The sequence below is a fragment of the Vespa mandarinia genome, chromosome 6 (genome assembly GCF_050613455.1).
Source record: "Vespa mandarinia isolate Hongniang chromosome 6, ASM5061345v1, whole genome shotgun sequence".
In the NCBI taxonomy this organism is placed as follows: domain Eukaryota; kingdom Metazoa; phylum Arthropoda; class Insecta; order Hymenoptera; family Vespidae; genus Vespa; species Vespa mandarinia.
The window spans coordinates 1,272,501-1,300,000 of record NC_140815.1 but is presented as its reverse complement, the minus strand read 5'-3'; the positions used below and the strand labels follow the sequence as shown (position 1 = coordinate 1,300,000).

At 32.9% G+C, this 27,500-nt stretch overlaps 1 protein-coding gene across 3 annotated transcripts; it reads left to right on the top strand.

Annotated features, from left to right (window-relative positions):
- Nucleotides 1–683: 683 nt before the first annotated feature.
- Nucleotides 684–26,601, top strand: LOC118440810 (uncharacterized). Of its 3 annotated transcripts, none has more exons than XM_085658023.1 (8): nt 684–1,227; nt 14,153–14,199; nt 18,393–18,523; nt 19,550–19,774; nt 22,029–22,732; nt 22,803–23,008; nt 23,355–23,520; nt 23,759–26,601. In XM_085658023.1, the coding sequence occupies exons 2-8, from the start codon at nt 14,163–14,165 to the stop codon at nt 25,554–25,556; spliced, it is 3,267 nt and encodes a 1,088-aa protein (XP_085514149.1). In that variant the 5' UTR covers nt 684–1,227; nt 14,153–14,162; the 3' UTR covers nt 25,557–26,601. The 3 variants fall into 3 exon arrangements, with proteins under 3 accessions (XP_085514149.1, XP_085514147.1, XP_085514148.1); XM_085658021.1 differs by having other exon boundaries at nt 685–1,227; nt 23,352–23,520; XM_085658022.1 differs by having other exon boundaries at nt 768–786; nt 23,352–23,520.
- Nucleotides 26,602–27,500: the final 899 nt, after the last annotated feature.

Sequence of the window (27,500 nt, the reverse complement as noted above, 5' to 3'; positions counted from 1 at the left end):
AAAATGGCTATCGATCGTATGAAAATAACGGCGAGTTGGCCCTCGCCGCATATGTCGCGTTTGCGAGTCGAGCTCTAGCACGTCCTTTTGTCGAGAGAGCACGCGTTCCACTTTCACTTTGTTTCGATAGATATTCGAGGGATACGACGATTATAACGAACATTATAAGATATTATTTATGATTCGGGGAAGCCTGGTCCCTGCGGTTTCATCGACTTCAAATCCTTTCTTCTTATTTCTGCGGTTAAACTCGAGCTTCTCTCGTTTATCGTATTCCAATCCATCCGATTAGAAAATTATACATCCGTCCTTACCTCGCTCCCCCTCCCCTAGACGGATCTATATCTATTGAATCTAAAATCTATTTATCAATATCATAGAATCTTGTCCTTAATGAAAACTTGTAATGATTGTTCGATCTAACGATTCATTAACTTAACTTTGTCTTGTGATGACGCAGGTGTATTCGAGTTTCATACGAGAGGAATCGAAGAAAAAGGAGTTAGCCTTTCCAACAGAACCCGTAAAACCATCAGAAAGGCAATAAGATTCTACGCCATTGAACGTAGTAACAGCAAAGAAGAGTGGAACGTCAAATCGAGAAGGAGTAGGAGGACGCCAATGCAAGTCCGAGTTCCCCTCCTCAATCTTATCCTCGACTGGTAGAAAGCTCGACCAGACGACGGTGGGCCAAGCGCAACGCTCCTGCTGCTGGCTTTTCCACTTCCAGACCGCAGTCTTCTGACTGGACCGGACGCGCGGTCGTCTTGCCACTATCTCGAAAACGTGCGAACAAAAGATATTATTTCCTTCGGGGGTTTTGTATTTTTTTTTTTAATTAACGCGAGTGAATTCGTTTCTATTCTATCCTATTTTTCCCCTCCCCCTCTCTCTTTCTCTGTCTCTCTCTCTCTCCCTCTCTCTCTCTCTCTCTTTTATTTTATTATTATATTCTTTATCCTTTCGTTATTTACTTTATTTCGTTATTTACTTTTAAACACTATATTGTGTGTACTGGATATAGAGAAAAAGAAAGGAGGAAAAGTGTTCTTTCTCTCTTTCTATCTCTCTCTCTCTCTTTCTCTTTCTTTCTCTCTCTCTCTCTCTCTCTCTCTCTCTCTCTCTTTCTCTTGCTCTCTCTCTCTTTCTCATAGTGTGCTTTCATGAGAGGACCGGTGCTTTCATGAGGGATTAAACAGCGAAGAAACAGCGGAGCCGTGAGACCAGGTCGGTGTCTTAAGTGAATTTCACTTATCATTAGTTTATTCTATCTTGATGTTAAAGAGAAAAAGAGAGAGAGAGAGAGAAAAGGAAAGAGTGAAACGATATTTTGTTTGAAGGAAAAAAAAAAAAGAAATAACGAAAATAGGTGATTCGCGGTTAGAAATTGTTGATCAACTGAACGTTCTTAGGGAGAGTTTGGGGAAAAAAAGAGCACGCGACTTAAACCAGTCTAATGAAATTCTATTTTGTATTACCCCATCGGTGGGAGACCGGTATAATCACAGTGTTTATCTTACAAACGCGCGAATCTCAGTTAAACGTTTTCCTTCAGATATTGTGGCAATAATCGCAAACTCTCCACGTGAACTCTTCGAGCGAAGAGTTGTTCGAGTTGTTGGCAATACCGAAACGAAATTCGAAATAGAATAAAAAATAAATCATATAGTGTGAATGTAAGGGTGAAAGGAGAACTGAAAGTAAGTTATCGTGCCGATAATAAGAAATACAGGAAATCGTGAATTTTTCAATCATCATTTGAAACATCTCCCGGAAGATCCGAGCGTGATCGTGTTCGCGATAAATCGTTTTCTCAGCGCTAAACAACGAAGCATAACGCGAGCGGATATACCGTTTTCGTGTCGATCTCTCTTACAAACTCTTTTATTTTATTAATCAAAGGGTAGAAGAAAAGAAAGATGGCCGCTCTTCTTTTACTCTTGCTCTTGCTATCTCTTTCTCTCTCTCTCTCTTTCTCTATCTTTTTATATAGCACAATCTCTCTTTTTTTTACTCTTCTCTCATTTTGAAACGAGCAAATTTCGTCATCGATTCCAACACACGTTCGACTTTCCACTCGATATGCTCCACCCAAGAACATCGCCAATTCGCTTTCTTCTTCTCGATTCTCTTATATAGCTAATTTCGCTCGAATAAAACTATTACCTAGTTGAGAATAGCAAAGAATTGAAGGTAGTTCGTAACACCCATTCTCTTTATTTCTCTTTCTTTTTTTCTTTTTATCCAGCACGTAACCTGGCGTGCTGTCGACAAACATGCCTTGTGCTCATCGAACGTTCCATGAATTTTTTTTCTTTTTTTTTCTCTTTTTTATGACTACTCAATGTAGTCGTATAAGACGACAGGTCGACGAATATAACTTTCGTTAATGTTCTCAAACACGTCGAAAATTTGAACGTCGAACCAACGTGATTATTTATCTGGTTAGAAAATTCTCGTTAAAAATTGTCCCCGAGTGAGTTCGCTCGTACAATCACACGCATTCTAACGAACGCCCGTACACATTCGTTCTAACGCGTCTACGTTCACTTTCGATCGGCGGATTCCGTACGCACGTTCGAAAGTGAATTTAATTTGCGAGGAGCCCGTTAGAGGCGACACGCCTAGTCTCTACATCTTTTTATATATATATATATATATATATATATATATATATATATATACATATTTACATATAAATAAATAAATAAATAAATATATATATACATATATATATATATATTTACATATAAATAAATAAATAAATAAATATATATATATACATATATATACATATTTACATATAAATAAATAAATAAATAAATAAATAAATAAATATATATATATATAAATACATTTATATACCCATATATCTATATATGAACAGGTTGAGATATTTAAATGGAAATTTGAAAAAGATCGAATAATTTGTTTATCGCTAAACAATCGTTATACTTATCTTTCTTAAAAGAATAATCTTTTCATAAAAAATACATCTATTAAATATGAACGAAGACCTTCAACTGTTCCATTTACATGCCCTACCCTGTTATGTACGTTCGTAAGTATACATGCGTGTATATATAGGGACAAGCCGAAGGCCGAACATTCGACATTTTTTCGTCGGCTCTCTTTTCATAAACAATATCGCACAGCGCGTTGTTACGACACAGAACGGGCCGGCGTACTCGTCGGCTTTCTCCGACGAGATACGCCGACGGAAAAATAAAGCAGCTACTTCGCCATAATCAAACGCACCAATAGTTTTATGGTTGATCCTGTTACATTCGTAACGAGGCTTATCGTTAATCGACCGATTTTTTGACCGTGTCAACACCTACATTTTCTTTTCCTTCTTCTTCTTTGGCTTCTTTCAGAATTGATCATTTTTTTTTCAGAAAAAATGATTACAGAAATAAAAATAACAAAAGTTTCTTCAAAAAAGTTCTTGACATTCGATCTAAAAAAATTATATATGTAGAAAGAAAGAAAGTAAATTATATACATATATATTCTTATATATATATATAATATATATATATAATATATATATATATTGCAATAACGGATATTTTGTATGTGAAAAATGATCGATCGATTATCGGAACAACGATAAATCACTTCGGTCGTAAATTCCTTGTAAAGCGTACAATGACTCGTTTCGTACTATATCTATAGATCGCTTAGACGCATACCACCGGAGAAGTAAGATACTTATACGATATTATATATGTATACATATATAACACACACATATACATATATATACTTACAATGTTACGTAAACGATCCCATATACTTCCAGTTGATGTAAATATAAAACGTTATTTTTCATATCGTACAGATTCCTAACGATAAAACCTTCGTTTTCGATACGTATTTATATAATATAACCAATCACCATCATAGATATTTTACAGACTAGATATTTAATGTATATGTATATACAATGTAAATGGTTATGTACATTCTCGATATACCTACCTTTCCCTTATGGGAAAGACAAATCGAGATTTATACGGAACGAGCGAAGGGCTTGTAGAACGTTGGATAGAAAATTACGTTGAAAGGCGGGTCACCGATGGTTGGAATTTACTTTCGTGATTGCACCGTTTATCCTTTACAACCATACTCTATAAATTATACATATGTATTAATATACAGAATACATTTGAAGAATATATATATATATGTATATATCGCTTATATATCTACTTTCGTGGTTAAACGAGAAATTAGTTTTGCAACGATACCAGTCGAACAACGTTCCTGCTCGGTTCAAGGATCACTCCGTACTCGTTCTCAAGGACATGTACCCTCAGGAACGAGACAACGACAACGACGATGATGACGACGACGACGACAATGACGACGACGATGACGACGATGACGACGACGACGACGGCGACGAACAGAGCGACCCTACAAATAAGAAGTTTGTGGTTAACTTGAGGTCAAAGAACCGCGACAAGAACTCTCTCGAAAGAATCATCGTGGGACGCGTAATGATCCGGTACTAATCGTACGTTGTACTGTTAGTAACGACGGATGATCATAGTTGGCAGTGAAAATTCAGTTCACCATATGATATATATTATATATATATATGTGTGTGTATGTGTGAGTGTATATATATGTATAGTATATCGCGACATAGGCGATTACTTTAACAAGCATGTCCGCCATTTCCCATGTATGTACGTATGTAAGTAAGTACAAACGTAAGTACGTAAGTATACATAATTTTGTCATTCTTTTTATCCTATATCCATAGACAGTCGACAGAATCGAGATTATTATATATAAGATTTATTCATTCGATATGTCGACTTATTGCGGATGAATAATATTTAACGAAGATAATTAACTTTAAATATGTCCATAGGAAATAATTCGTTAACAGGAAATAATTAAGTAAAATGAGTTTGAAAAATGAACGTAATAAGTAACGAATGAAAATTTTTTTCAATGTTAGTGTTCGTCGTTTAAATTATTGAAAGAAAGGAGGGAAATAAAAAGAAATATAAGCAATTTACGTTTGTCCATTCATTATTTAGATTCTGAAAAAGAAGTAAAGACAAATGATCAAGTTTTTTTTCGGAAATTGACTTTCTCGTTTATTCGAATTTTATTCAAAAAGCCGGAAGGATTTATCATTCTGTTCTCACGAAAAGAAGTTCCCACGTAAAAAGAAAAAAGAAAAAAAATATGAAAGAAAATGTATTTCAAATGAAATTCGTTTCTTTTTAATCTCTATCGGCGATTTGCTTTAAATCAGATTTCTTTTAGCATGTGACAATGTTAAATTGAAAAATCGAAGTATCATTTCGAATTTCCACTCATTTCGATTCTCGATTATCTCGTCAATCGCATATCACATAGACACATAAGTACTTTATCTATTTTTTCCTCGGGATAATCGCATATAGAGAAAAGTGCATATAGAAAAGTGATTTGTAATTTCTGATTTTTACTATTTCTCATCGAAATCAGAAAAAGGTATTTAATGAGAGATGTCATTTTGCGTTTTTCAATAACATTCTCGTTATTCTTAAATCAATCGTAAATCGATCAATTTTGAAGTAGCTAGATATATATAAACGGATTAAAATCCGCTTCGTCTTAAATCGCATTACACGAAATACTATGCCTTCCTTAAGATTCGTTCGAGTCATTTAACAAATCAACTGGAAATACAGAGATATCGAAAACGATAATCTGATTCGTTAAAACGTTAAATAAAATTTAAGATATTTCTTAGATAATTGAATATCGATAATTAGTCGAAACGATATAAAAATTAATCATGAAATTTACATTTCGTCCTTCATAAAATAACTCGATTGTGAAAGTATACGAGATATCGAAAAATATCATAACGTTAATCTTTGAAATATACCGAGAGAAACTGTTATTTCTTTTTTTTTTTTAAATCCAATCAGTCGTTAATATCAAAGCATACACACTCTTTCTAAAATAAAAAGATTAACGACCAAAAATGGTATACGTTTAAAATGTATTAACAACGATGGTTTGTTCGTATTCGATGTTGCGTGATATCGCTTTCACGAAATGTCTATTTAAAAAAAAATAATTTCCAATGAATAGATATTATCGATTTATATTAACGTTTCGTGATATTTTCACACGAAAAATATCTCGAAAAGAAACGATTCATGGAACTTGTTCAAATAATACGAAAATTATTTTCTACAATGATGAATTTCAATCGAATTAAACGTCGAACGAATAGGAGGGATAAAAATCGATCGAAAAAAAAATAAATAAATAAACAAATATATAATACAATATAATTCACCGGAAAAGTGAAGGATAATAGAACACGATCTTATCGCGGAAACGATCGGAAATATTTTTCTTTAATATTTTGTCCCAGTATCGGATAACAGACGAAACTATATTTTCTTTCGAGAACTACTCGATCTTACACAATGAACCGATAAAACAACGCGAAACGGCACTTTACGCTCGAATAAATTTTATTCGCAGCCAAGAGTGAAATCATTTTATTTCCAAGCCGGTTTTCTTCAGCCGGCAAAAGCGACCAAAACGCTTCCCGACTACTTCGTAGCAACGTCGTGAAGCATCGTGGGAGCACTTATTCCTGTAGAAAATTTCAAGCTAAACGTTATTATATATATATTTACGTATATATCTATATATTAAAGTATCTATGAAAGAGTACGTTGTTTCATCGATTCCTGGTTGAACGAACTCGCATACTCGAACATTGAGAATTGAAGAAGAAAGAAAAAATAATAATAATAATTATTAGACATTATTAGACATTGTCAAAATAAAAAAAAAAAGAGTATTGCGAGGAGACATTCTAACAATGTATTATAAATCGATATTCTTTTTAATAATTATCAACGTTACGTTTTATGTGATCTAACACAACGTTATATTTTAATTCTCTCAGTCTTGCTATCTCGATTGGTACGTCGTGATCACGAAGAATCGGTTAAAATCTTATGAAGGAGGTAAACGTTAAAAGGCATAGCGATTCGCGGATTTAAAGACGTTAACGTAATCCCAGAAGACGTATTTTCGAAATACCGTGTAGGTAAGTACTTAGGTTGATGTCGGACTTGTTCGTGGATAATCTCAACGACTCGTCACGAGAAGCTACGCGGCATTAAGTCTGAATCTTGAGCAAGGCATTGCTCGACTTTTAACATTTAATAAAAGGAAAAGTTCTCTATCGAAGAAATTATCGTGACATCTATTATGGTAGAAACATGCTTACCACGGTAATCAGATATTATATGTATAGACAATCAAGACTTATGATTGAAAATTTGGAAACCCCGGTTGTCTAATACAACGAAGTAAAAAAATTCGAGTAATAAACATTTTCTCGCGATATTATCGTACAATGATATGAAGCTTAGCGGTTGGTAAACGCATAATTAACTATTGCACGTGCAAGACACACGTACCAGATTATAAATCTCGGTGCATTGATGCAGAAACTCGATTTATGTATATACATACATATGTTGTATGTATAGTATATACGCAACTGACACGAATCATAAGTCGTATGGAAATAAACGAAAGAGAGAAAGAGAGAGAAAGAAAGAAATAGAAATAAACAATGTTCGTTTCCAAGGGCATAGGCCAGATATAGTAGTCAATCTAACGCAACTCTAACGGATCTAAGATTTAAGATTGGATCGAAACTGTAAATACCGAGCATCGAACTACCGTAACGAGATTCACGCTGATCGAGGTATATTAACTTTCATCAGAGATTACGTATGTACATATATACATATATATGTATATGCATATATAATTTCCAAGAAATTCGGATACGATTCTTTTTATCATATATAATCGAAGAAACACGTACCTGATAATATCTATGGAATATTATTCCATACAAATTCTTTACACATGGGAAAATGTATTAGAATAAATAGTTCGTGTCAGACAATATAAATATGACTCTATTAATAAGTAGTATAATATAATAAAGCGTCTATGTGTCGTTATTTTAACAGTTATTCAACGACGTTCTATGTCTTTAACGTTGATAATCATATATTGTATACTTACCATGATGAACGTTACAAATATTTTCTATTGGTATGAAATGTGTATCCACAGAAATCAAATAGGTAGATATAATCTGAATTGATAACTATTGCCAAAATTAATGTCTTGTTTATTATTAAAATGAAACGAATATTTACTACAAAATATTTAAATTTTTTCTAATCTTCTACGTGGGTATGTGTGTGTATATGAGTAGGTGTATATAAAAGTCAAAGTATGTTTATTATATAAAAGATTCTATACTATTCAACGTATCCGCATTAAATTTGCCATAAATTTTCAACATTCTAAAGAAAATATTTTAAGGATCCTATAATAATCTCTAAAATCCACTACTTTCTCTTAACTTAAGTTCGATTAATTTTTTGTATAATAGCTAAATCGTTTTTAATAATTTTAAGAAGGAATATGCGAAGAAAATTGATTCTTCACATAAAAATATATCGGTTAAAAATAAAATAAAAAATAAATAATCGTGATTTTTTATAGAAATAAAAAATGTCTGGATGATTTTATAATTTATTATGGAAGTATTAGTTCGAAAGGAGAAAAAAAATAAAATAGAAATTGAACGTATAAAGTGTAATTTGAGTAAGAGAAAATTTGAAGAAAAATATAAATACATATTTAAAAAAAAAATAATTTTATGAAAATTTAAAAGACAATTATTGTTTAATAATGTTATTATTTAATTAACCTAGAGCCTATCCTCTTCAAAGAACCGTGCAATGAATAGCACACGAAGATACTTATTAAATGAAGTATTATTTTACATGTCAATGGTTATTAATTCAATTTGTATATTATACATATTTTGTATAGAAATTCTCAAATATCTATATATATACACAAATAATATACATTTATATATATCGGCATAGATATTGATTTATATCTATGAATAATAATATTTGTATATAAAACTTATATTACACATATTATTCGATATAAATATACACATAAATAATAATGAGTAAAGCAACACGTTCTTCCTTCTCTGGAAGTAATATATTCGTATAAAAGTTTTCAAGTACTTATGTACATGCAAAAACAATATATGTTTATATAACATATAACTACACAGATCCATGAATAATAATGTCTGTATATAACATATATATTAGAGGTATTATTCACTATAGATATACATATAGATAGTAATAAGAAAAACAACGTGTTCTTCCTTCGTTAAAAATAATATTTTGTATATTTTTAAATATTTACATATAAAGATAATATACTTATATATATATATATATATATATATATATATATATTGATTTATATTTATTATTAATAATATTTCTGTATGAAACGTATATTACACGTATTATTCGATATAGATATACACAAATAATAATAATAAACAATACAACGCGTTCTTCTTTCGATGAAAGTAATATAACCATATATGAAATAAAAACAAAACCGGATTCGTACCGTGCGAAACCGTCTTGTACATATTCTCGGCCGAATGAACATCGTGACCAATCTATCTAGAGTAGAAGGATCGTGACAAAAGAGTAGATACCAACACATATATACATTGATACATACATAGATATGTAGTATTTATGTATGCCCTAGTGGAACTTAGCTGGTTCTTGCCAAAGATTAATTTTCGCCTTGTTCAAAATTACTCTTGAAAATCATGTTCAACCTGAACAAGTCATCATCCCTCTTCTCTTCGTTTCTTTTAAAAAAAACTTTTCTCCCGTTAAATTTTCGATTATTTTCGTATGTTTAATTATTTGACAAATATTATATCCGTACATTTGTATGATTATGATTAATACGTAACATACAATATTAAACACGTCTGATTCTAACGGATCAACTTTTATCAAAGACAGAATATGGAAAGACATCATGATCAAACACATTGAATCTAACGGTCTTGAAACGTCACGATTTATTTTTATCATAGATGTATACTTCATTTGCCCTATCTTTATCCCGATCACGACTAATGACAAATATACATAAATCAATTCGAATAGACGATAAATCACTACCAATTCTTATACGATTATTCTCTCATGTAATCGAGCTAACAACGAATTCGTCGTCCAAGAAAGGTAATAACACGATAAAAGCAAGATATGTTACGTTCCAAGAGACGATTACGAAAGACGTAGATTTTTGATGACATTACTATCGAATATAGGCGCACCTAAAAAGAAAAATTATGATAATCTTATAAGAAAAGGTGAAAGGTCATATATATATCATAATATTACCTAGTGTCATCCTTTGATCGACGTTAGTCTTGTCTTTTTCTATCTCTTTCCTCTCTCTCTTCTCTCCCTGTTTTTCTTTCTCTTTCTCTTTCCCTTTCTTTTTCTTTTGATTCTTTGAATCCGCATATTAACCAGCGAGCAATAACACAACGCAAATTTTTCTTCAACCGGTAATTTACTCAATAATATACCACTCCAGACTTGATCATTCGCTTCAGCATTCGTATTTGTAGACACGAGGAAATGAAAGCCTGCCACGGCGTGCTCTGCTTTTGAAGGCTATCGAGTTTTGTAACCACGCCTTGGCGCATACTCAATCGAAGAAGAAAAAGAAGAAGAAAAAAATATCGAACTTACTGTCCTGTTAAATGTGATACGCAAAAATTAATCGTGGGTTATTGAATTTTTATATAATTATGAAAATTAAATACGAAAAATATGAAAGTTGTTCGTATCTTAGTATAAAAAGAACACTAATCTATTTCACTTATCGATCGAGAATGAATTAACGTTTTTTCACATTATCCAATTAACAATTGACCATATAAATCGATACATTTATCTAATACATTTCTTTTTTTAAATCAAACGATATAAGAAAATTCATTTCTTTTTTTCTTTTACATTAAATTTTATTATTATTAAGATATACGTATCTATACTTTTAATCTTTCAATTGTTTTTTTAAAAGAAATCTTATGGTTTTAATATAATCTGAAAAATTAAATATGATCTTTCAACTTCTACGGTATTCGACGTTTTAATTATATTAATAACTTCGTTTATAATCAATTTTCATTGTTTGAAAAAGCGAATCGAGCGTGTAAGTTAACAGTTGTAGTAGTTTCAGTCATCATTTCCGGTAACCTTTAGTGGTCGCGGATGACCGTTATTCGTATGTCGTAACGTAACGTAATTTACCGTAAAGTAACGTTACGAGTATCGCCTTCTGTGTAAGTATGTATGTATTTTGATTTCCGTACGAAGAAGAATCCACTGTGGTATTTTCTTTTCTCAAAAAAGAAGATACCATCTTACGATAAAAAAAAAAAAAGAAAAAAGAAACGAGAGATATCCGATTCGCATTACTACTTAGATCGTATCGAAGATTTTACGTTTTCAATGTATGCTGTCAGTCGTCGAATAATAAACGACCATAAATTTCTAGCTTAGCACGTTGAATTAAAAAGGTTAATCGTTGCTTTTAGTCGACCGATCTAAATATTAAAATCGTCCAATTAAAATATATTTATTAATTTAATTAAAATCCTTTAATATAATGTCATTAAAATTTTTCTTATCCTTTATCATTTATCCTTTTTTCTTATACTTTATCACGAATGATTAAAAATTTAACAATGACGATTGGATGATTTTATAAACGTTTTTGCGTATATTTATATTCATGACATATATGTATGTACATATGTATGTATTTTTGTGATAACGTGTAATGTAATGTAATAGGTAAAAATATAGATATCTATATAAATAATTTTACGAAAGTTCAAGACGACCATTTTGCTGTTGGTTATTTAAAATTTTCGTCTCGGTTTTCACTCAAAAATGTAGAACGCTCCATAAATCGATGCCAAAGACCGACTGGCATATTTCGCGTCAATTAAACCTCGCTATCGCCGTGCTCCAGTTCGCTTCTAAAGAGATCATTATCGTTCGTATGTATGTGTGAAAGCAATAGAGAAACAGAGTTCATCAACGATTTTGCCGTTAGTTAGAAACGAAGGACCATGTCATTCTATTACACAAGTTTTCGTAATAGCTTGTCTCATGTCACAATGTACTACTCGAGTTCTCAAGCTGTCTGGGAAATCCTCTTGGTTTGGATTAACACCCTACGGAAGTTACATGAAAGGAACATTGAAAGATCTCAAGGAAGTCTTTTGAGATCACTGAACGATTCTTCTTCTTCCGTATCCGAAATTCTCCCGAAACTTAAATAATTTTAAAATGAAACCTTAAGCGTATAATTAAAATTTCATTTTTACATAAACAAAGTATTAATTAAATCTAATATATTTACATTTCTCGATAGAATATTATCAAATCGTTAAAAACAACATTTGACGATATTTGATAAATCTTACTGATTAATTTCATAATAACGAATTTCACGAAACTTACATAAAACAAATCCATAGAATCTTTGCCTTTTATTTGTTAATAACGGAAATGAGTAATAAAACTTTTTCCCAATTGCCTAATTCATTTTACTATCGTTACCATTCCGTACACTTCCATTACACCTGTAAATAAGTACACGCCCGTACTTTCTAGTGATAGATGATTTCGTTTAAAAATAACCATTAAAAAACGAATAGGTAAACGGGACTGAACCAATACGAAACGAGCATGATGCAAGGTTACTTTCACCAAATGTATCCAACAATAAAAAGACCTAACTCCAAAATATCGTCATCAAGAAGTTCAAAACCTTAAGGTCGTACGTAGTATATATCGAAAATATTCTCCGAACGTTTCTTCTTTAATAAAAACTTTTAATCAAACGACCGATTGTATAATTTCTTTTCAATGTATATTCACGTAAAAAAAGAAGACATCTAAGAACTAATATGTGAAAAACAATATTGTCTATTGATGAGCTGACTATAATATAGTAAAGACAAGACCTTTCAGAATAAACTTTCGTATCGTACTTCTCGTACGATTCGAAAGGAAGATTCTTTTGCGTCAATTAATGCAGTTACAAATGTCAAGACGATCGTCTACGCTCTTATCGTACTCGTATCGCGATAACACTCGTTCAATTTAATATAATCTTTTTCCTCTTAACATCATATGTTTTATCAATTTACACATTTCTCGGTATAGAGTTTCTTGGTATATCCAAAAAAATATATTAATAATATATCAATAAATATCTTAATATAATATTAAATATTATATTAAGAAAAATAATATAATATTATACATATATTATTATTATTCATTATTTATAATTAATATATAGAAATATAACAAAACAAAAATATATATACCATTTTATTATATCTATTAAATATAATATAATACTCGAAGTCAAAAGAAAACAATTATTAATAATTAATAATAATATGTACAAATATGATAAAACAAATATATATAATAAAACAAAAAGTAATATATGTACTATTATATTATATATAATAGATACAGCACTCGAAGCCAATACAAAATCATACACGAATGGCGAAAGAACCGGTAGATATGGACACCGGAATTACATTTCGCTAATTTTGTAATTATAGATGAATGATTCGGCTTCGCTAAATCACGATTTAATTATATAGAAAAAAAGAAAGAAATAATTCTCGAACGTGATTAGATTTCTCGAGGACTCAAATTCAAAATTCAATTTTGATAAGAATGAATAGAAACAAAAATCTATCAATGGTATCGATGACGACAAAGTCACACCTGATATTACGTGATCATGCATTTATATAACACCTACATTATTCTTGCATTATATAGTTAGCAGTGGTGACAGCACAGAGAAAGTTTCTATCCTTAGCCATACACTCGACCGCCTCTATGGTACACACATTCGACGTCGAGAGTACGCTTCCATTATGCTACCATACCGCTTATACTAATTCAAAATTCGTACATATACCATAAAAAATATTGTTCGTGGGCGTTTTTCTCTTTCTCTTTCATTCTCTCTCATTTTATTTCCGCTTTCTTGCCATATCTATTTATAGTTTTATATTAATAATTTGAAGCTCAACAAGGATACGTTATTACAATAAATTTATTTATAATCATAGAATAAATAGAAATGTGTAATTTTTCTTTTATTGTTACAGTAACGACAACATGCGGGAGAAAAGATGGCTTCTGCTCGCTTTATTTGGTGAGTAAAAACCCAAAGAAATTTTCCTCTACGGAGTTTTACCTCACCACTGAACGTTTTTTCTTCTTTTTCTTTTGTTTTTCTTTTTTTTTCTCCTTTAAGTCTGTGTTTATACATTCCTTTAACTCTAAGAGAGTCCTTTCTCCTAGTCTCCCAGTATTTTTGGACTCGCCGTATTTGGTGAGGAATGCGAAGACAGTGGATGACCTTCCATCTGGACATTTTTGCATTCAAAGTGAATAAAGGCTAGTTCACACTAAACTCGTATATACTTCTTCATACAAACGCATCACGTGAATATACTTACATATGTACTTAAGTAACTATTTAACGAAGAAAAAAATATTGAAACGGATACTTTCCTTTTTTTCTTTTTCAATACGAATAAATCAATGATCAACCATATCAAATCTTTCAATTTTTAGCATACGAATGATTTTGCAAGAATTCATAAAGGGGTGTTCGATTGGACGAAGGTAAACCTGTTGCGAATATCAACGTATTTTGCTTTCTTTGTCGTTATTCCCCTCGAGAAAGACTCGTATGTATATACGAATATATACATACCTATGTCTGTATGTATATATGTACATAACTTCGCGCGTCTTCTCAGTTATAATGCTTGTTTACGTAAATCCTTAAGATCGATAGAGGAAAGTAGGAAGTAACGTATGGAATTCCAAAGTATCCACCAACGCTTGATAAATTTTTAAAAATGACGATATTATGAGAGCTTCGATGAAATTTGTTCGTTAAGAGATACGAATGTAATAAAGGGGAAAAAAGAATAAAAATAAAAATAAAAATAAAAATGAATAAATAAATAAGTAAATAAATAATTAAATAAATAATTAAATAAATTTGCAATGGAATTTAGTTCAATCGGCAACATATTTACTTACTTATAGCTCGCAAGCACGTTACATTCACTGGACCATTCGAAATCGATCACGTGACATGGACTTTAACATTTAAAATTCTTTCTGACATTTTCACCGATCGGTAAACATTCGTTTCGTGCACGTACATATATAATATATAATACCTATATACCTAGATAGGCATTATGTATTAACGCGTACAAGGTGATTATTAAAAACTACTATTTCTATCAGGTAAACGCTGTTATTTTTAAACATTTGATTAGAATTGTATATAAGTCGTCATTTATAATAGAATAACGGTATGTAATAGGAATGACGTAACTCTGATACTTAATTTATACCAGCCAATGTATTCAAATATACTGATCATTTATTTTACAAAATATATATATACGATTAATTAATAAAAATATTTATTAATAAAGATATTGATTAAATAAATAGAAGATTATTACTAATATCTCGATCGAAAATAATATAAAACGAAATTAATTCATATTTTTCGTTTTCACAAAGATCTGAGTAAAATCGTTGTACTAAATTTCACGACTATCTACCTAAATGTCGTAATTAACGTGGTCATAGAAGTGAAATACTTGCGTTCATTAATATTACCTGCAACAAGGTAGGTAGGTATACGAGACTATTTGGATTAAAACATTCGTAAAAGTCCTTTTAGAGTTGCCGGAAATAATGAGCAGTATATAGCGATAAACATTAGAATTTTCTTCACGCTATTTCTTCACAAGGATTGAGGTATTTCAGGAGAATCTCCATATTTGTCTATGCCAGCGAGTCGAGTTTAGAGTAACGGTTGTTTACCATTTGGTTAAAAAGACCATTGTTAGCGAACGATCTTCTTTCTTACGAAAAGAAAAGTATTAAGTTAATTTTAATTGGCAAAAACATTTCTTTATGAGTTCTTTTAAAATTATTATTTTGATGTCTTTACGAAGAATTATAATTGCTTTATTTATGTGAATTTTCTCTTTATTTTTATTATTCATCATTGAAATACTCATCACACGTTAACAAGTTAAGACATGTAAACACGCCTACAGTTTGAAAATGTCAGGTCATTCTCATTTGATGACAGAAATCGATTTGCTTATTGTGCTTAGCATAAGATAATAGGATGAGGCAATTTGTTTACGCGCACTTGTCGATATACTATTTCGTCACAAAAAATGCTTTTATATTCTTGCTGGTAACATTCGTAGATTATTCCTATTTACATATTTACATATATATATATATATATATATATACACATACACACACACACACACATATAGCAATAACACTCACACCCACGTTAACATTTCCCACAATTGGAATGTGTGCACGTTCTCATAATTTATTTTTATACGACGTGCAATATGTTACCGTTCGTTATCGATCCCTGTTCGGAAAAGTATAGTCCCGTTATAAGGTGCTACACACCAACCATCGCTTGGCTTCAACTTCGTGTATTTTCAACATCGAGGACAGCCTCTCTCTTTCTCTTTCTTTCTTTTCCATCCGTAATGGTATCGTTTGCACGTTTCACGAGCCCAACGACAAACGCTACCTAAAGAACCTTCAATATCTCGAATCACAATCGTTCGTTCCCCATCATATCGTTTCCTATATGATTTCGATCAATAGCTCGTTGAAAAGCATAAACCAGATAGTTGAATATCGAGAGAGATATATAATATAAAGAGAGAATAAAATAAAAAGAGAGAGAAAAGAGAGTCAAAAAAAAAGAGAGAGAAAGAAAGAAAGATGAGTTATATGAAAAATAAATATTCAGTTTATATGAAAGAAATGTACAATGTATTACAGAAATGTTTTGCATAATTTTCTTCTCGTAATCAAAATATATTATAAGGATTAGATAATAAATATTATTGCTTTTTTACTGTCTCTGTTTATCAATTGTTTGAAAATTTATTTATCATATTGATTGATTAATATCATTACGATACTATTTATTACTTTTTCTTCTGATTCTAAACACCGATCATTGATTTTAAATCTCTCTCTCTCTCTCTCTCTCTCTCTCTCTCTCTCTCTCTCTCTCTCTCTCTCTCTTTCTTTCTCTCTCAGTAATGATTTACCCTCGAGATATCTCGGTATTATTATAGAAAGTCACGAAACTAAGAAATTGTCTTTTTCTTTTGCCCGCAATAACGAAATGCCTTTTATTTTCCGATACTCCTCATTAACTCGCTCGACCTTGAACCGGTTTCAAAGAACGATCGTCTACGAAGAGACGACCAAAGAAACGTATTTAAAAAAGAAAGTAACACGAAATTATTTACAATTATCGTGAATTGTTACATTCGAGGATCATGTTAAATCTTTTATCGTAGTAAAATCAACAAATGCAATAATAGACTATACTATTCCTAACAGTTTTTGTATAGAATATACTATTATCATTGATATAATAAATAATCGATTTACTATCTAAATCACATTTCGATTCTCACTTGATCTTGTTCGAACGAGTACTCGAATACTCATCATATTTCTTCATTATAACTTTTTTTATATTCTTAATATAAAATATAATTAATGTGGGAGTGAAGATAATTTTGCTTTGATGGGTAGATTAAAAAAAGAATATAGCTTAATGATAATCGATGAAGACCAAAAGGAAACGATCGATAAATATCCTTGATCCGTTTGAAAACAATTACCCAACCGAATACGCTCGCTTGCTCGCTCCTCGTCTGAAAATTGCGACACTTACGTTAGAGCTCTCACTGCGCTTCTCTTACTCTCTCTCTCTCTCTCTCTCCCTGTCTCTGTCTCTCTCTTTCTCCCTCTTTCTTTCTCTCTCTCTCTCTCTCTCTCTCCCTGTCTCTGTCTCTCTCTTTCTCCCTCTTTCTTTCTCTCTCTCTCTCTTTCTATCTGCACGTCGTCCGCGTTTTGCAACTCCGACGCTTCTCCACGATTTTCGCAATCGGAGGATGCGTAGTGGCCTTTGAAGTGCTGCCTCTTTTTTTCCTTTTCCTTTTTTCTATTTTTTTTCTTTTTTTTTTTCCTTTTCTTTTCTTTTACTGCTTCTCCCGAAGAAGACGAGACTCATCGAGGCCATTACGAGTGATCTAACACGCCATACTTTTTCCTCCTGCCACAAATGAGAACGCCACTGCTTGTTCTTACAGAAATGTAAAAGAGAGATGAAAAGAGAAAAAGATAATTATTCACTCCTACGACAAAGTTGACAGGCGATCGGCGAAATGCGAGTTACACAAAATAATACAAAAGGACTTTGAGTGACGTCAGAATCAATGAAAAATCTCATTCAAATTCCAGGATTCTTATTGATCAACGCGATCACGGATGCGCTGAAGCCGACGAGACCGAAATTTAAAATTGCCACAACTTCGACGACGACCACGACCGAGGAATCACGTCTCGAGGAAAACGTGAATGAGGATGCCGTGGTAAGGTTAAATATCAATCAAAAATCTACATTTTTAAATCTTATCTTATTAAATTTTATCGGATTAACAGATAAAACTCTAAATAAAATATATTATAACTTATATAAGGTCATTTTATTATCTTCTATAATATCATTTGAAAATTTATCATTTATAATTTTTACCCTTATTTAGTTGGTCAAAAAGAAGTCAAATTTAACGTGCAGACAAAATTTAAAAGTTAAAGAATGACCTTGTCAACACACTTTTTATTCGTTTCACTGTCCGAAAGATATGTAGTACTTACATAATACTTAAATGACTAATACACTAGATACAAAATGAAAGACGAACAAGTATGGCAGTAACATTATATCATGTTCCCGTCGTACTACTTACCACATTATAATGGTAAGACAATCGTTTATCTCTGATATATATAATAGATACTTACTTACGACACTATCTCGATCCATTCTACAATCACGAATCCTAACGATCTTTATGTCAAGAAATCTGTGCTTTCATACGTGATGTTAAAACGATCATTTAGAATAGATTGAACGATGATATGATGAAAGACATTATCGTTATTACCATCATCATCATCATCATTATCGATAGATCACCACTTTGAAATGAAAAAGTTAGATACGAGTAGATTTCCATAATGTCAACTTCCTATATCTTAATATACAAGATTTATCCCATTAAATTCGTTAATTAATAATAGGTATAGACAAATAATCAATTTATTGCATCGATGGTTAAACTTGGAATAAAAAAAGCTCTCATCGAAGAAAGAACTACAGATTCACCTTCGCACGTAAACCCAGAATGTGACATCATCCTTACAATTACGAATTCTTACTGCCGAGTGTTTTCTTTCTATATACATATGTATTTACTTATATGCATAGATATAATATAAATGTCTTCGGAATAATCGAGAAAATTATTTGAGAATCATCGCAAATGATGAAGAGACAGGATATAACTCAATTTTAATATTTTCGAACGATTCCAAAATTAACAATTATTTTTCAGACAACAACGCCAGCGACAAACTCGTCGGAGGGAAACATAACTACCGGGCATATGTTAACAGGAATCCCACAAATTGATTATATTTGGGATCCAAATTTGCCGCGTGAATTGAACGGTTACAATCTGAGCGATTATCCATTCTACAACAGCATTCCCGAGGACATTGACTTCAAGTGCGACGGCCTACACGATGGATTTTATGCGAGCGTACCTCACAAGTGTCAGGTAAGAATAATAATCAAACTCCCGGTACTAGATACCAAAGACTTTGAAAGGCAAAGTTCAAGCGAGAGCTCATATTCTGCGCATCCAGATGCAATAACTACTTGGATGCACCTAACGATACTTTTCAAGAAAACTTTCTTACCTTATCGCATAATTTAATGACACAAATAGAGAAGATAAAAAGTTATAGTATACGTCTACGTGTAAGTTAAAGGTAAGGTAAGGTTAAAGGTGTCAAGGACAAACATTTCGAGTGAGATATATCATTCAAATAAACTTCAAAATAACATTAATATCAAATATAAACAAAGATTAAAACAATAATTGTCGGCTTAATACGTATCACTATTAATGACAAAAAAGAAAAAAGAAAATATTGCATGTTAGTATCTAAATAGGAAACACAAAAAGAAAAAGATCATTAGAAATAAAGAAAAAAAATTGTATTTCTCGACGATCATCGAAGTTATTCTCCTGTTGGAGTATCTCCGAGTGGCTTCGTTTCGTAAAAACGGAGGAAGAGAAGAATAACAACGAACAGGGACGTAAATCAGAAAGGAGATATTTTCGTGGTCTGCTAAGTCTCTTATCCCTGACCGTTTCGTGCTAAGCGAATCTCGAGATTGTGAAAGCTATTGCCAAAGGAACTTCCTTCCGTCTGGACTTATCGATCAGCTTACCCGTATGTCGGGAGTGGATAAACCATTGTTATGCAAATATCGGCAAGAAAATTCGTTGCGTTCGTCTACGAGTCAGTCGGCGTAAAGGGAAAAGAAAAGAAAAGAAAAACAAACGGATTTCTTGTTCGCTTTCCCCTTAAATCTCGATAGAAATTTTAAAAACACACACGTACACGAACACAGTTACGACGAATCGAATAGTTTAAAAGTGTTAGAAATATATGCGTACATACAATCATCAATAATCATTCATCCTGGATCCTAGATATTGAATTCAAAGTCACGTCAATTAGAAGCAAAATAAATGTATCTCTGTAGTTACGTTGATGTACGTGCGCATATATCAATTGATGTAATTAGCATTAAACAGTTCGTTATGTTATGTCAAAACTATAAGAGCAATTGCATTTTTCATAAAAAAAAAAGAAAGAAAAAAAATTGGAGAAGTTCGGTCGATAATAGTAAGAATTAGAAGATATTAGAATGAAAAGAAAAGAAAGAGAAATAAAAAGAGAAAGAGATAGAAAGAGACAGATAGTGAAAGGACGTGCTCTGAATGATTCCAGATGATTCCGTCAGATAATTCATGTTGGCTGTATGCGCGATAGACAATCGTGCATCCTGCTCATACGCGGAGAGACAAGTTCCATCTGTGCGCAATAGCGTGCACACACGAAGCCTCGAAACGAAACGAAACGATCGTTCTCACACATACGTACACACACACACACACACACACGCATAATACCGCACGGTGTGAAAGCTACGGTAACGCCGGCGACCTGGCTGTTTCTCTGAAAAGTGTGTTAAAACTGTCAACTGTCGACAACATAATCAACTAGAAAAAATATATATATATATAAAGAAAAAAGAAGGAAAAAGAAAAGAAAAACAAGAAGAAGGGAACGAAAATAAATACGTTAAATTTCGTACTTGTCTATATATTGATAATGATGTATCGCTTTCCAAATCGAAGGAGAAACGTGCTCAAAAATTCTCGAAAGTTTTAACGCCAGTACAACATGGCGTTTCCGTCACTTTCACCGATCGATGGATATATTATTTCGCAATTAGCTATAAAACAAGTCCCAAGTGTTACCCTATTATGAATAATAGTTGTGGTCCCAATGAAAAATGACTTGGCCGAGGATGGATTTGAAAACGACAACTTCTAAGATATATAATCGTTCCGTCGGAATCATCTTACGAAGAACTAATCCCGCACGATTTATCTCGTATCACATTATAAAGATTACGTTGCGCATCCATGAACGATGTTTTTCTTCTTTTTTCTTTTTTCTATTTTTTTTTTTGCTTTACAAAAGAAAAAAAGAAAATACAAAAAAATAAAAGAAACGGTTACGCTTGAGCGATGGTTTCGACTTACTACATCGGGACTGAGAGATTCTTAGCAGCATGCGAGAAAAGAATTTCGTGGAAGTAGAGCGAAAGAAAGCGTTTCAAAAGTCGACCATTCGTTTCACGGTTTCCTCAAATCTCAAAGATCTTTTATAATTAACAAAAAAAAAAAAGAAGCCACATGAAACAAAACAAAGAAATCTTCTTTTCGGCAGGTCTATCATCACTGCCTTTTCGGCACACGTTACGACTTCCTCTGTGCCAATTTCACAGCATTCGATCAGAAAACCTTCATTTGCCATTTCGTGTCCGAGGTCGATTGCGCCAACTCGAAGAAGTACTGGCATAGGAACGATGCCCTCTACAAGGCGACGACCAGCTCGACGACCTCGACGTCGACGACGACCACAACTGTCGCACCGGTCACGGTGGCTTCCTCGTCGAATGGCCGAGGTTCCTCGCGCGAACGAGATCCATTAAGACGAAGAAGACCATATTCAAGAAGAAGACCTTATGATTATTATGATGAGGATTATTATGACGACGAGTACACTCGACCACGTGGATATGACAGACGAGATGATTATGAGTACGAAGATAGGAAATATAGAAGAGATAGAGATAGAGATGTAAGAGATCGCGATCGTGATTTTCGTGATAGAGATACTGCTAGATCCAGGGATACAGCAATAAGAGACGAAAGAGATCGGGACGTTTCTCTTAGAGAAAGATATCCAAATAGAAATAATAGGAGGGATCAAGCAAGGCCAAGAGATCCACCAGAAGAGGACGCAAGAGGATTGAAGAATAGAGAACAAGAACAATCTAGATCGCGAGAGATCGAAGATTCGGAATTGGACGATCGAAGGATCGATTCGAGAGGCAGGGACAACGATGATAGAAGGTATTCCGATAAAAGGTAAGTAAAAGGATTTTATACTACGATCAAAATATATGTAGATACATTGTTTTGTCTAATAATATAATAGGTTCAGGGATGATTATGATGATAAGGATTCTGCTGGTGCTCTGTCAAATCAAGGATCGATAGGTGCTACCGAAGGACTCGTCAAACCAGCTGCTCCAATCTCTTCTGTGTATTCCAGACCAAGGGCTCCACCTAAAATTCGAAGACCGGTACCATTATCCGAACAAGACCGCTACGCTTATAAGTCAACGTCTGCGCAATCTACTGGTAAGCCGGTTCTTCCCGTTCCACTTGATCAATTTACATTTGTTTCAACGCCAGTTTAGGTTTATTTTCTTAAGATTAACAAGCGTGTTCAACAAAAAACTATTCCCTTTCCCCCTTGTATTTCTTTCTACTTTGTGGTTTTATTATTAACAAAAAGTGGTATTTAATTTTCTTCTTTCCCTTTCTTATTTTCTTTCTTTTTTTTTTAATTTGTTCCTATGGATAAACAAAACAAAAACTAAACGAACGAGCAATGATATATTCTCAACAAGATAACTCGAGTGAAATTTTCTTTAATATAATATATTCCAAAATCGTTACAATAATGTTACTTATAATTTAGAAGAACCTCGAAGACGACCTGTGGATCTTGAAGACGATTATTATGACGACGAGCTCGAAGATATCAGACCAATGAGACGACCACTTAGACGAAGACCGACTTATAGAGAAAGAGATAGAGATCGTGATTTCTACGACGTCAGGGACAGGGAACGAGATCGACCCTTCAGGTAAGGTAACGTACACAACACAGATACAGTTCTACTCATCGATGTTAACCCGTTAATCTGCATTGCTCGTCTGAACACTAATGACGCACTCAGGAACAACATACCTAAACTACAGTTGTTTCTTGAACGGATCAAACATCGGATTGGTTTAATAATAACGCATAAATTCGTCATATCGTTCATGCAAGTTTATTTAATCTTCGTAGAAAATAAAAGAATGGATGATTTTTAATTACAGAACTCGATATCGCGAGGATGAAGATGATATACGACCCAGGAAGCATCCTGATCGCTCTAGAGACCGTTACTACGAGAGAGAACGAGAAAGGGATCGTAGTTTGGAACGTGGCAGAGATCGATCAATCGATCGTGGAAAAGATCTCTCCGCTTCGAGATCCTTGGATCGCGATCGTGGAAGATATCAAGACACTGAGAGACCCGAGAGACCGTATTCCTCGAGTCGACCTCTAGAACGGGAAAGAGACAATAGGCCAACGATAGATGATAGATCTCGATCATCCTTCAGATCGAAAGATTTGTCAGATACCACGGAGACATCTAGAAGACCGATCTCAACGACGAGCACGACATGCATGCCGGAAATGGCAGTACACGAAGTGGAGCCGGAAACAAAGCAAACGTCCGTGGATCGATTCGAAAGACCGGAACGCCCAACAAGACCCCTACAATCGCATAACAATAACAATAATAACAATAACAACAATAACAACAATAACAACAATAACAACAATAACAACAATGGTGCTCGGGGATCGTTCGAAGATGAGGAAGATATTGGTAAGAAATCTATCAAAACACCTCATTATACAACCTACCAAGAACGAGATCAAGAAGAAGAGGAGGAACAAGATCCTCAATACTCTCAACAGCAGCAACAACAGCAGCACTCATCATCTTACTCGGATGAGTATTCATCGGAGTATTACGACGAACCTGAGGATCCACCAATTCCTTCTCCAAGGACAACCGTGCGCATTGTCAAGAGACCATTTTTACCATCACGAGGTGGAGTTCCCAATCCTAGAGGACTCTCGCCGGTTGGTTCGAAAGCACCGAGAAGAGAGGAGGACAGAAGTACCGAAAGAACGATCCTACAACAGCAACACGAGGAAAATCATAAAGATTATTACGCTCAACAGTCCCCTGATCAAGAAAGCAAACGAATCGATCAGGACGGTAAACGCGAAGAGGAAAAACAAACATATGACGCTTACAAAGTGATACAGAGCGATCTCCAACAAAAACAGAGACAGGAAGAATATGATATATCTATAGCCAGGCCAATATTACGTAGACCCGCCGAAAGACAACACGAAGAGGAAGTAACAAAATCATTGGAACAAAATCCAATACCTAAATTGGTCACCACTGAATCTTATGAAGAAATTCGAAAAACACTCGAGCCAGAAGTACCGGCAAGTAACAAAAAATGGTCTACCGAACAATTTACTAGTAACAAGGAAAGTAACGATGGTGTAGTGCCAACATCCTCAGGATCACCTATTCGTAGCAAAAGCAGACAATCCGTAACTGAAATTTCCAATCTCTACAGTTCGACTTATAAAGCAGAAGATATTCATGAGCAACCTTCCGGGCCAAGTAGTTTTCGTGTAAAACAAAGAATAAACGAGGTGACCCATAAACTTCAAGATATTCCGGACAGCGAGTACGACGTAACATTAAACGATGCACTAACACCTACGTTAAATCAAGAGGCCAACTTGCCCAGTGGTTTTGTTTTACCTCTTCACAGACAACTCGGTAGAGACACAGTTTTACAATCCTCGGAGGACAATTATAAAATTTCCAGACCGATCGGTCAACAACAACAACAACAACAACAACAACAACAACAACAAAAATCATTCGTACCGAGTCCACAATTTGTTCCAGCTCCAGCTATCCCAAACGAGAGACAACGAAATGTTTATTATAGAACACCGGAACCAATCTCATACAATGGACAACATTACAGACAACAAAATCAGCCTTGGCAAGATTATACCGGTTATTAACGGAGGATAATCATCGTCATAAAAAAGGGGAGGGAATGCGAAGAAAAATTAAAAGAAAATCGATCACATAACTCAAAGATTTCCAAAGTATTCCCTTAATTTCTCAATTGTTCATTGTTCGTATACGAAGATTCTCAAGGGAGATTGGCTTGTGACAAGAGGAATCGTATGTGGATAGATATTTTGTGAGGATTGGACGATCACATCCTTTTATGTCTTTCATTCCAATTAACGTACACAAATAATCATGCAAAAAAAATATCACGATACAATTTTCAATATAGAATTGAATGATTAGCAATAAGAAAAAAAAAATAGAAAAAAGCAAAAAAAGAAAAAAAAAATTCGATTACATCTCTGCGTTAGATGTCGCAGAGAAAAAAAAACGCTCGTTTCTTTTCTTTTCCTTTTATAATATTTTATTTATTCAGGATTGTCAAAAATCAAATCGTAAATGAAAAACTCCAAGTAAAAGATTTTTACATCTTTTGTCGCTCCTATAAAATTGCAAAAAAAAATCTATTCGTTTCTTTGTTCAAACAAAAAAGTAGACGATCTCTATTATTACATGAAACTCCGTACTTCCTTAACAATCCCTATAGCGTGCATGAAATAGGAATCCTCATCTAGTACGATTTAGTTGTCTAACAGCAAGTTTATTTTCTAAACTACGATAACTTTTGAGATTTTTTCACGTGGCCCCCAATTATTACTTCTTTAGAGACGTAAAGATAACTTAGAAAATATAGTAGGCGACGAGAGACCTTTTGTTTGGCCTTTGTGTTTCGTCGACTAAACTTGTAAATACATGTGCGATTATCGATATTCTCTCGAATTTAATTATATCTTAAGAGCGATAAATTATAAAGTGTTTTCCTATAAAAAGGTTACTTCACGATCCACAATTCGTCAAATAAAATTATTATATATTAGATGTTAGAGCGAACACAGCGAACTTCCTGAGTGTATATCTTACATCATGATAATAATGTAAATTATATTGTCGGTATTTGCGTACGATATAAAAAAAAAAAAATATATATATATATATAAAAAGGATTTCTTTCAAGTATTCGTTATTTGATACCTTTAAATTATATCCTTAACTTTGCTTACATCGATCTACTTCCTCTCTTTTTTTTTTCTTTTGTTAATAATACAATCAAAACTTATCTCAGTAAGAAATTCAAAAATGTTTATTATTATAGTACAAAATAAATTACGTAATGAAACATTATTAGGTGCTCTTCATATATGCCAATGAAATAAACAGCACCTCCAAAAGTATATCTTTTACATTCAAACAGATGAGTGCATAATTTTGAATCAAACGATTTGTATATATAGACTTACGGATAATTATAGTAATTTTCAAATATGCAGAAAATTATATGTAAAAATATTTGTATGATGGCAGACATTATTTCCGAAAAAAAAAAAAGAAAAAATAATAATAATAATAATAATTTGTGAATATCGTTATGATATATATCATCAACTGTGCCAAAAAAAATAGTGTGTCTCAATCAATAACAAACTTCTGTTAAAAGATAACATTATGCACATCACAGAGTAAAAATGTACAACTTACTAAAAAAAACCACGAATACACAAAATATACGTTTTATTTCCAAGGAAAAAAAAAAGAAACAAAAAAGAATTCAAAGGAAGCTCAAAAAAAATTATTTATAAGACCATCTCGACGAAACAGGGATGTATAATACTGTAACAAGTGTATAACATGTTTCAATGAAGATTTGCGTATGCATGGCTATTGCTAAAAACAATTAACAGTTACGATATTACGTTATTCAGTCAAATCACTGCAATGCGACAATGACAACAACCTGATACATGCACGATACAACAAATAAACAAAAGAGTCCTCGCGTAATTAATTAATTTCTTTTTATTACAGAATATAAATCGACGCGCAAAATAGAT

Bases quoted from the DNA above. Each gene is read 5' to 3' on its own strand.
- LOC118440810 (XM_085658021.1), top strand. From the start codon at position 14,163: ATGCGGGAGAAAAGATGGCTTCTGCTCGCTTTATTTG. The intron at 14,200-18,392 runs GTGAGTAAAAAC...TTCAAATTCCAG, and splicing joins GCTTCTGCTCGCTTTATTTG to GATTCTTATTGATCAACGCG. The intron at 19,775-22,028 runs GTAAGAATAATA...TCTTTTCGGCAG, and splicing joins GCGTACCTCACAAGTGTCAG to GTCTATCATCACTGCCTTTT.